At 42.0% G+C, this 11823-nt stretch overlaps 1 protein-coding gene across 1 annotated transcript; it reads left to right on the top strand.

Moving 5' to 3' along the window:
- Positions 1-642: 642 nt before the first annotated feature.
- On the top strand, positions 643-11260 carry PLD4 (phospholipase D family, member 4). Its single transcript, XM_009995843.1, has 10 exons — positions 643-726; positions 2300-2505; positions 3183-3366; positions 4551-4671; positions 5033-5160; positions 5324-5524; positions 5922-6061; positions 8516-8681; positions 9636-9732; positions 11052-11260. Exons 1-10 carry the CDS (start codon positions 667-669, stop codon positions 11258-11260), a joined length of 1512 nt encoding a protein of 503 aa, XP_009994145.1. The 5' UTR covers positions 643-666.
- The last annotated feature ends 563 nt before the right edge of the window (positions 11261-11823 follow it).

Raw genomic sequence — 11823 nt, 5'->3', positions numbered from 1 at the left:
TGAGTTTGGGCACGGTTTGGTATTTGCTCTTGTTGCCTCTGCTGGTGTTAACACAAGATTTGAGCAGTACTGTCTGAGGAGAAAAAGAAGTTAACTGGTATCTATGGTCATGGTTGCAACAAGGGAGGAGAGGAGTTTATATTTTGGCCTGGTCTCTGTCGCTTTAGAAGAGTCCCCTCTGGAAGAGACACCAGCATTGAAGACAGCTTCCACACAGAGGAAGAGAGCAGGACCCTAACAGAGTCCCACAGAGGCTGACACTGATGCTCTACACCATCACCCACAGCGCCTGTGTTTAATTATTACTTGTTGGCAAATGCATTAGCTTGCAACAGGACAAAAGTGGGTGTTGGGGGATGGCTTAAAGAGGCAGTTGTTTGCACATTAATTACTGCAGTGATTTTTGTCTGTAGACAGCACAGGGGAAAACTGTAGGAACTTGCCTTTCTCCCTTTGGAGTCTGTTAGTGTCACTCAAGACCTGTAATACAGTGAGGATGTTGCACAGATCAGTACTTAAATCTTCAATCGCTGTGTAAAGCAATGCCAGCAATCTGCTTTTTCAGTCTGTAAGTGGCTTTATACAAATGTTGCTGAAAGCTTTATTTTTCCCCTTGCGTACGTTTCTGTTTTTCAGATTGTGAGAAAAGCATTAAAAACCTCCCTGATGTTTAATGTGTCCTCCAACGTGAAATTAGGCGTGAACAATCAAAAAGACGTCAAAATGGTAATTATTGGGATACACTACATTTGCTTACAAGAGCTGGACAGAAATAACAGATTAGAAGAATGACTTTATTGCCTGTGTTCAAAATCCATGTAGGTTTCGATCCTATTTGTAAACAAGTGAGTGACAAAACCTTCATTGATTTATCCAGTAGGCTGATCAAACCCTGCTGAGATCCTGCAGCCCTGGCTCAGGACAGTAAACCCTGCTCTTATAAATATCCTCACTTCCCTCATTAGCACAGCATTTATTATTTATGCGGCATGCTCAGAATACTTGGTCATCACATTGAACAGCATGGTGACAGCCAAGATGTGACCTCAAAAGAGATCTCTTACCTTAGAAATGTCTTGTAAAACCTATGTGATGTGTTAAGTCTTGCCAACATGTTCACAGAACGAAATGCAGAACTCTGAAAAATTGGTCGGATTTTTTTGGCCATCAGTGAGAGGGAGAACAAGTCAGAGGGCAAAAATGTCAGTAGGTAGTTTAGAAGCATTTTTCTCATTCAAATCACTGCCTGGTGGCAGCACTGTAGATCTTGAGAAAAGCAGAAAAATTGAAAAGTGAGAATAGAAACTGAAGCAGATACTTTCAGGGGCAACTGGTTTCTGTGCAATTTTCATACGCACCCTATTTGTGAGCCTGCATTTACAGCTACAGGCCACTCCCAGACTCAGTTCTCCTGCCTTGCAGGTTCAAAAGCTCAACTCTGAAGCACATCTTGCTTGTCCCAGGGTGGTGGACAGTCCCAGCTCCCAGGAATTGCCACTGGGAGCCAGACATGATAATTGCTGGGGAGAAATAGTTCTGCACTAGTTGGTGTCTTTTCCTCCTTTATATAGGGCAACATATAAAGCCTGGTGCAGTATGTTACAGCACCTGAGTGGCTGGACTCCAGTTCTGGATATACCAGTGGCCAGGATATTTTTTTCATCCATGTTCAGAAAAAAACACCACCAGCAAAAAAAGGAACTACAGAAGGGAAATGAAGCTAACTTACCAGGCTAGAAAGACAAGGAAATGTTGTTCACTCACCATATGGATAAATGAGTTTTGTGTAGTTTAACTTAAGTGAGACTTGAGTTAGAAGACAAAACCAGAACATGTTCAGAAACCACAAAATAGCCTTTTGCTTCTGACATTTTCAGACCTGTTTTTTCATCGCTGACTTCATGAACTTCCTCTCTATGGCAGTGCTGGGCTTGATCCCACAGCTAATCTGGTGTTATGCTTTTGGTAGTAATTTTGTAGAATACCTTTTAATATGGCTAATGATTAATCAATGTCAAACTAATCATAAGATTTGGGGAAAAAACAGGTTTTGGTATGTTGGCACAGAAACGGAATAAAACAAAACTAGAATCTTGGTCCTCCAATAAACCAACTTCTACGTAGCTCATGGTCCTCACTTTCAGTGACATATCTAAGAATACTCCCTGCCAGTGGCTGAAAGAAGAGCTACTATTCAACAATGGTGATTTGTTCACCTGAAACTGGTTGTCATCCATTAGCTGCTGTGTGAGTGTCTTGGTGATTACTTAAATCTTCTCCTATTTGGATTCTGTTCTAGTTTCAAGTCTTAGGAGTAATTTTGATGCTTGGTCTTGTCCTCATGGCTGTTTACTTCATGAGAGTGGACAATGTAGTTGACTATAAGGGAGGAGAAGCAGTTTTCAGCATTTATGAAGAGGTGGAGGAGGAGGAAGGACTCTATGGAGATCTCCCAGGAACCACAGTAATTGAGGAGGACAGCAGTAAATCCAATGATTCCTGCAGGTAGGCCATACCCTGTGGCAGATTGAGAAGTAATCACCAGATGGAGAAATAGTTACAATGCCGACAATATCAGCATGGCTTTTCTTCTCTTCTTATTGTACATATAACAAGGTATAAAATGCTGCTAACCTGGGGAAAGTGGGGGTGTTTGTTGGGTCATTAGTAGTTGCCCATTATGAGGGGTGGTAGGGGCAGTATCACAGCTCCACTGCTGGTCCTGTGCTTGTGTGTTAGGCACAGCTCTGCATGTGCTCCACCACCTCCAGCCCTCCTCCCTTTGTGGAGGCAGCAGAGGAACCAGTGGGCACAGCAGTCTCCACTCAGCTCACCCTCTTTCAGAGGCTGGAGGGGACTGAGGGTGTTTGTCCTGGTAGAGGGTGGAGAGGGTACCAGAGCAACACCCAGCTCCAAGGGGTTACTTTTGTTCTCATCTGATGGTAAAATTCAAACCACAGAACAGCTACTAAGAAGCCATCCTGCTGGATTTGGGTGGAAAACGTGTGATATGTTTGGCTATAAAAACTGGGTCTGCAGAGCACTTGCAGCTTGTTTGTCCTGCTCAGCTTGTTTGCTTTTAAGTTTGACATCAACAGTGGCTAACTGTATGGCATGACAGGTGCTTGTTTTCCTGCTTGGGTCACTGTAGCTTGCTTCATGATATACAATTTTCTTTATAGCTTTGAACTTGTGGAAAATGTTCCTTATGACTTACCTTTTGAGATAAATAGCACTGCAGCCAAACCCTTGTACCATGCCTGGACAAGACTCCTTGATATAGCCCAGGAAAAAATTCATGTGGCTTCCTTCTATTGGTCTCTTACTGGGAAAGATATCAATGTCAATGATTCATCCTCAAAGCAGGTAAGAACATCAGCAAGAAGCACATCTATGGTTGTATGTCTCATGTACATGTGGCAGATGGCAGATTGACTGTAGGATCTGCCTCTCAGGGACATTGCATAACTTCCTGAAAACCCAGGAGGGTTTTCCATGCTGGTCTGAAGCAGCACATCAGCTTTCCTCCTCTAGTCAAGTTAGATTCCATCTGAGCTCTGTCTCTAAATATTTCCATGCTGCTTTAAGAGCAACCCAGATGTGTGTCTCAGAACCACCTTTGCTCACCCTGCAGTTGGTCAGCCTGTGACAGGGACAGCCAGTAGCATGGCTTAAGAGCCTATGGGATCCCATAGATGCAACTGAACATGCTAATTCCTACTGGTGAGTTGGAGCAGTTAGGAGGCAAAGTCTGCTGGGCTTTTGACTGCATCAGGATCTGCTTCTCCCATGTGTACAGACACAGCATCTGCATTTGCCCATTTTGCACGTGTCCCTGAACTGTGCCTTCAGACAGCAGCTTAGGACATGCACTCTCCTTTGCAAGGCTGTGGTGGACACCCTGCACAGCCAGGCTTTTTGTGGGGCCTCTCTGGTCCACCATCAAAAGTAACTGGGAGAGGCCATGGCACAAACTCAGCTTCCCACCATCCATCATGTTTATTTTCCTCTTGGTGCTCTTTTAGCCTGTGGCAGCTGGCAACTTCCTGGCAGTCCTGAGCAGGGTCTGCGGGACAGTATGGGCTGGGGGCTGTTCTGTAAAGCAGAAGGGACAAGGCCACTCTATTTCAGACAGGTACGTCTAAAATAAACAGAGTTTAGACGTGTGTCAGGAATTGTGCTGCTTGCTGACAGGTCAGATGCTGGCCTGTTTATTACTGTGAGCCCAGCCTCTGCCTCCCCCCTGGAAAACCTTCCTCATTGTTCTCACAGGCTCTGTGGAACTACTCTCCTCACCTTCTTCCCCAGGTGGGTCTGGTGTTGTAAGTTTCCTCCACATGTATGTGGAGTACTTGGAGTCATACATTGGATCAGAATCTTTGTTCCCTTTTTTCTCCAGTTAAGTATTCCTTAAATAGGTGAAACTTTTGATCTTCCTTGTGTTGGGGTTCTTCAGAGGAAGCATCCATTAGCAACACTGTACTTGCATATCTCTTGCTAAATGTTCCATAGCAAAATATTAAAGAAGAAACAAACAATGTTCCTTGCAGGGTGAAGATATTCTGAAGAGGTTTGAGAGATTGCTTGCAGAGAATGTCTCTGTGTATATTGCAGCAAGTATACCAACTTTGGCCACAAATTCAACTGACCTCAAGCTTTTGGAGGAAAAAGGTAATTACCTCACTTCAGTGATGTCTTCAGACCTTCAGCAATGCAAAAAGGCATCTGAGAGAAACTGGTCTCTCTGGTGTGTTCTGACATGGTGCTTACAGGGGTTCACAGGACAGGCATGATGTGCCCATTAGTTCATGATTTCTGTATATGCTGTCATGTCCTTAAGGATTTTTCTAAGTGTTCATATTTTGTATATTTTTTCAAGTTATTCTGTTTCCAGGAATGCTTGTCAATTTTGGTAGTTATTACCAGTTGCAGATATGAGACATCCAGAAGTGTTCTGACTGTCAGGGGAGCATTACATATTGCTATCTCCATGCTGCATCTAAACTTCTTTCCCCTTCCCATCTTTCTTCAGGGGCTCATGTAAAAACAATTGATTTTGGACATTTGGCAGGAGGAGTCTTGCATAGCAAATTCTGGATTGTTGACATGAAACACATATATATTGGTAGTGCAAATATGGACTGGAGGTCTTTATCTCAGGTGAGCTCTACTGCATATTCAAACATTCAGGGGAAATGTAACATTCTAGCACATAATAGAGAAAAATCATAATGATGTAAAATTTTAACTGAGTGGGGAAAACAGCAAAGAAACCTCAGGAGGTAGCTTTCTCGAGCTGTGACATAGCTTGCTCTCTTTGCAGGTGAAGGAGTTTGGTGCTGTGATATATAACTGCAGCTGCTTGGCCAGAGACCTCTGGAAAACATTTAGTACTTACTGGGATCTTGGACATGCTAATGCTACCATCCCACTCCCCTGGCCTCTTAATTATTCTACCCAGATTAACAAGTATCAGCCTCTGGAAGTAGAATTGAATGGAGTCCTGACAAAAGCCTATTTTTCTGTAAGTATATTTTAAAATAACAAAATAAATGGTGAAGTGGCCTTAAGCATTGTCCAGAAACATTTCTTCAGCAGTCTTCAGTTACTTGTGCTCTGGATTGATAATAATTAATTGAACAGGTTTTTTGGAACTACTCAAGGAAAAAGGGTTGACCCAGCTTAGGCTATCAGGGAGTGTGGCAAAGATGGGATGCAGGTCTGCTTTATTCATCTTTGAGCTCAATACATCAATAAGTACCTGACCCATCAGGACATGGAAGGCATGAGGAACCACAGAGATCCACCTCAAGTGCTTTGTGCTTTTGTAATGAAAACGGAATGGATCTGAATATAAATGAATCACAGTCTGACAGAAAAAAAGGATTAAATCACTGACATGTATGTTTTCTTCTTTACAGGCTTCTCCTCCAGCATTTTGTCCAGAAGGTCGCACCTATGACCTCTCTGCTATAATCAGCATTATCAGTGAGGCACAGGAATTTGTCTATGTTTCTGTTATGGAATATTTCCCTACCAGTCGTTTCCTTCATCCAGAAAGGTACAGTTTTAATCCTGAGCAAATCAGTTGACTGACCTATTTAAAGAAAAAATGTACTATTCTCTCACTTCTGCCATGAAAATATTCAGAGAACTGAGGCTTGGCTCTGCACTCACAGCTACCTTGTGGACTGTGCAAGCTCTGATGCTGCAGGAAGGATGGTGTCCAACACTGCCCATCTGCTTCACGACCATTTGAGAGCAGCCTGCTGTGCCCTTCACACAGCAAGAAAACTGTGAAGTGCCAGACTAGGGTCAGACAGGTTCAGGTCCATTCAAAATACAATGGACCAGCTTTATGAATAGATGTAGGAATGGGAGAAGCAGAAATAGATTTGACATCCGACTTTTCATACAATATCTTCCTTCTGTCCTCTTTTCTGCTCCTGTTTCTCTCTTCATGTTCTTTACTTCTGAAGACTCTTGACTTCTGGCTCTGCTGCCAGTTTGATGCACTTTACAAATTGTTCTGAGGCTGATTCTTACTTGTCCTTGCCAACCTCTGCAGTAGTGGCTGAAACAGTCTCTAAAAGAAACTTCTGAGCTTTTATTTTCTTTTTCTTACGATTCCATCTAAGGACATCTAGCTCTCCAAGCATGCTGGGTGCATGGAGCAGCAGCTCTCAAAGAGAAGGTGGTAGTGGTGACCTGGAGTGATCAAGTTGTGTGTGGTGGGTCTCTGCACATCAACTAAAATCTGGGTAACACATAAAGTTAGTCAGTCATGGGACAACGCTAAGACTCCAAATCCTCTTAGATGTGCTGGAATTAGGATGTTTACATGCAAGCAAGTGGTCTGAGTATTATCTCCTTATAACATTTCTGAGTTTTTCAGTGAGCTAAATAATCTGACTGAGAAAAGTTCAAGCAAAGCAATTATGTACAACATGGCTTGTAAAGAATAGGATGAGCTCTAGGTTGCTCTTTAGCCAGAACTATACCCTGCTTCGTGTCCTCTGACAGAACTGTGCAAAGCCCCTGCTGTTCAGCTGGGAATGTGTGTGTTAGCAGGAAGGGTGTAGGATAATAGATAATTCCACTGACCTTGAAACAAAATCTCAAAGACTAGCTTTCACTTGGAGGATATTTTTTATAAATCAAACAGCTTAGAGGATTTTCAGTTTCTATGTTGTGTGGTCGAAACTGTGGGTTTCTCATCTCCTGCTCTTTGCTAAGAACAGGTTCACAGAAAGTCTCTTTTCCCCCGTAGGAATGAGTGTGTTAATACTCGTCATTCTTCATCCACCATTTGTGACATCTAGGGCCTGATCAGATGCAAAGAAGTTTGAAAGGCCTAAGGGAAGCAGCATGGGGCCTCTGGCTATCTCCACAGCAACCAGCTGTAGTGCAATGAATTGAGGCTGATTAGTTCAGGTTAGGTTCCTCCAGCAGCTGAGGCAGAGGGAACAAAGCTGCTGTCTTAATGCCTGAGTGTTAATCAACTAGAAATTGATATATTTTTAAAATGGAAACTGTTTGAAAAGAGCATTTCTAAATAGCATGTTTTCCCATTTTTTTCAGGATCTACAAGTCAGCCTGAGCCTGAAAGCTCATAGTTGGTTCATTGATTGTGATGGGATGATATACGAGGGAGGATTATAGAGAACTGAGGCCTTTGTACATAAGACAAAAGGAGTAAGTTAGGCAAATTAATTCATCATTGCTCATGGGACTGTGAGTGAGTGCTGGACCTCTCTCTGTATCAGTCCTCCAATCTGTACCAAAGATGCTGCTCTTCCATGCAGCACTTATTACAATCTATGGAATGAAATGCTACTTCAGCATTTGGAGTTATAAGTCCTGGGGTGTACATTGTCCAGCTCTTAGTGTTGTGCAGTTGAGTGGAGGAAGTTAAAATTTTTCCTATAGCTACTGCCAAGACGAGTGTCAGGAAAACAGACAGCCCCATGTTGACAAGAGCACAGCTGTGTTTGTCACCTCAGGGGCACACTAAGGAGGGCAAGGAAGGATGGGGAAGGAGCCTGTCCACACTGGCTGATGGCACAGAACTGCTGTGGACACTAGAAACAGTCTCCAGGATCCTGAAATGGGCATATCCTGCAAAATTACTCTGAGACTTTCCTCTGGGCTCTGCACTGTTCTTTCTACTTCTTGCTGTATGATCTGGCTTTACACTGGAGATGTTATTTTTAGTTTCCTCAGGAAGTGAGCGCCATGGCACCACATGTGTCTGTACGTGTGTACATGCACATATGCAGTTTTAAACTTTTTGATCAATTGCAATCTAATTTGGCAGAGATCAGAGGTCTCAAAACACACAGGGAAAATAACTGGCAGAAATCTTATTTGTATCTCCCATGAAGGCACAAGTGCTTCTCTTACCAGACATCAGAGATGCCATCTGTGCACAGCACCATTCGTGTTCTCCGTTTATTGTCATAGCTTTCTACTGAACTGTTTCAAAACCACTCCTCACCCACCTCTTTTTCTCTAGATACTGGCCAGCCATTGACAACGCTCTGAGATGTGCAGCTTTCAACCACAGGGTGCAAATCCGGCTTCTGGTCAGTTGTTGGACCCACACTGACCCAGCCATGCTCTACTATCTGAGGTCCCTGCGTGCTCTCAACAACCCACATGCCCACATTACTGTTGATGTGGTACGATAAGAAGCCTGATTTTGGAAAGACAGCTTGAGGATATGTGCCCTACACTGATTTGGGGGTCTAAGCTGCTGGTAGTTGGGTGTATGCGTACTAGGTTTTGGAGTAGCAGATTGTTCCCGTTGGTGCAGTGGCTGTTTCAAGTCCTTGAAAAAACAAGGCCCAAAAGATAACCTTTGGGGAAGCAGCTGTTGCAAGCTGCTAGTGATACCAAGGAACGTGCCCAGCTGCAGCACTTGGCACATTGACAGTTTATATGACAACTTAGTGCACTTCTCATTGACCTTTTCCTGTATGGAGTATCTTAATGCTTCAAGTATGGAATGCTTCAAGTGGGAAGGGAATGGGATGGAAGCTCCCAACATGGTGCAGTTAACAGAACAGAGAGAAGTAACATAAGCAAAAATAAATGTTTTTTTACAAAAAAAAAACCCCAAAAAACAACTGAACAAAAAAACCCCACAACAAACAAAACCCAAAACCAAAACAACCAGAAATGGAGGTTTTAGTAAGAGTTAACATAAAAAAAGTTAGGCATTATTGTTGTCTGCAGTACCCCTTGTGTCTGTGATCAGCCCATTCTAGCACAAAATAAGAGCAGCAATCAGTGGCAAATGCAGATCTATTAAACAGCTGCCTAAAACTGCATTTAATTGTCTGCCCTGTAATGATAATAGCTGTGCCACTAATGGAACATTGTGAAGCAAACATTATCCTTATCTGATCTCAATTGCTTATCCAATTTTATGTAGACTGGAAGTACTATTTGTTATTTTCCTTGGATAAGAGTAAAATCTCTTTTATAGTACATTTAATAACAGTGTGTGGAATATTCTCTTCTTTCTGTACCACTCTGTTCTTTGAAATACAGAAAAACTTGCATTGTCTAATTACTCAGTCTGTTCCTCACTCTGGTATTTCCATTAATGTTTTTAATTTCTCTCCCTCTAGAAACTCTTCATTGTTCCAGTTCTGAATCACACAAATATTCCTCATGGGAGAGTGAATCACAACAAATACATGGTCACTGATAAAGTAGCCTATATAGGTATGTATTCCTTTATTCCAAACACTTACAGTATCTTCAGGACTGTGTCTGAGCAAGGATGGGCTGTGATATCAAGGACAACCTCATTTTGCCATGCAGGGCAGATAAACTTATCAAAGTACATGGCTTTATCAGAATGTCTGCCCTGGGTAAAGAAGTAGAGATGTGAAGGGGAGACAATAATGTAGGTCAAGTTCAGCAAGAGATTATTTCTTATGCCTGTGAACCATTAAGAATAGAGCATGACAAGTCTGAGTGCACAGCCTGTGAGAAGAGCAGTAGGAGTTTCACAGGCTGTGTGCTCAGAATGATACTCAGAGCTGATGCTCTAGTGTATAATGTTATTGGGCTTTAATAAAAAGAAACTGGGAGGAATTAATTCCACGCACTGTTTGTTGAACAGAACTCTAAGAAAGGAAATGGGAAAACATTAATGTCAATTGCTGCTCCATTCCTGAAAGTCAGGATGGTGTTTATTTTTCACTCTTTCATTAGAATCCCTCAAAAAAGGGAATGGGAAGGGGCTCTGCCATTTCAGTCAGCTCATCCTCCAAGCTATGCAAACCAGCAAATAGCCTGACCTTCCAGCAGGCTGAGGATGTGCAGCTCCAACTACCTTTAGTAGAATTTGTTTCTTACTGAGTTGTCTTATGAAGATAACTTGTTTTCATGCCTAAGTACCTTCTAGAATTGACAGTAGATTTTTCTGGCTAAGGTGAACTTAGCTAAGTGCTAAATTATAAAATGTGTATTTTTTTCACAGTGTTTGATTTTCTGAAGGGTGGCAACTTTGGAGAGAGCCCTAAACAATGTCTACAGCTGGATTCCCAGCTGTGTCTGGTTTAAATGCAGCCATTTCATGTTGAGATCAGAACAGCTACTAAGGATTTATCAATCAAAGGTTCAGTTTCTCCCCCTGTTTTCCTTTAACAAGTAAAGATAATTAAGTCCATTTAGGATTTTTTTTTTCTTTAAACACAGAAACCCATATCAAACAAGGGCTTTTACCCCTCTTAATACCCAAATGTTGCACTCCATTTCCATATTTATGACGAGTAGATCTGTGCATCTTGGCCACAGGCTGTAAGGAATCGACATGTTATGAAACTTCAGGGTTGCATTTAATGCTGGCTTTCCATAACCTGAGGTCTGGAATAAGAAGGAGGTGACCTGATTTTTGCTGCTCCATTGTTTCTAATGAGACCAGCAGTCGTACAGCAAATCAGCAAAGCCAGGCAATGTGGACTTAATAAGTATAGACATTAAAGAAAACATTAGGAAATTAATGTTTTCTAATTACCTACTTTTGCATTGCACAGGAACTTCCAATTGGTCAGAAGATTACTTCATTAATACAGCTGGTGTGGGACTAATTATCACACAGAATTCAACCAACCTGCATAGAAGGCAGCTGCCAATCCAGGAACAATTAAAAACCCTTTTTGAACGAGACTGGAATTCCAACTACGCAGTGAATTTGGAAGATGTGCAGGGACAGAAAGACTGTAACTGGAAGGGCAGATTCTGAAGTGAATTGAAATACACATTTAAAACAGAAACAAAACCTGTATTTGAATCTCACTCCGCATGCAAAAGAAGGAACTTTCTTTATGTCTTTGCCAGAGAAATCACTTCCTTGTGGCGTCCACACTGTTTGATGACACAAGAACATAGTTGACTCTTCCTGAAAAATCATTAGTCAATGTGTGACATTTCCCCTTTTGTGTGATGACCTCATAGTTAATGAAATGCATACAGTGTTGTTTGACAAGCTCTCTGATATTAAAGCAAACATGGAAGATATAACTGGATCTTAATACATTAGATCATTATTCCTCTGCAATTTTATCTTAGGAAGAGATAAGTTTCATCCTTAATTGTTAACATTCCATTGTGTTTGCTTAAGTGTGTTTAAGCATTTTTAAATTCTTTTTATAAACTCCTGGCCACTTGAAGATTTGAGCCATGTAGGTAACCACCTACATGGTTGTAAAAATCATGTAAGAATTAGAGGTACAGGGAAGTACCCCTCTTTAAGCATTGTGGCCAGTTGCCAGAGCTAAATGTCTGATTTAAGTCTTGGGGGCAGCT

This window comes from Chaetura pelagica, unplaced genomic scaffold (assembly GCF_000747805.2).
Source record: "Chaetura pelagica isolate M959 unplaced genomic scaffold, ChaPel_1.0 scaffold664, whole genome shotgun sequence".
NCBI classification, from domain to species: Eukaryota; Metazoa; Chordata; class Aves; order Apodiformes; family Apodidae; genus Chaetura; species Chaetura pelagica.
The sequence above is the reverse complement of the archived record's forward strand: the minus strand, read 5'-3'. Positions and strand labels throughout refer to the sequence as shown.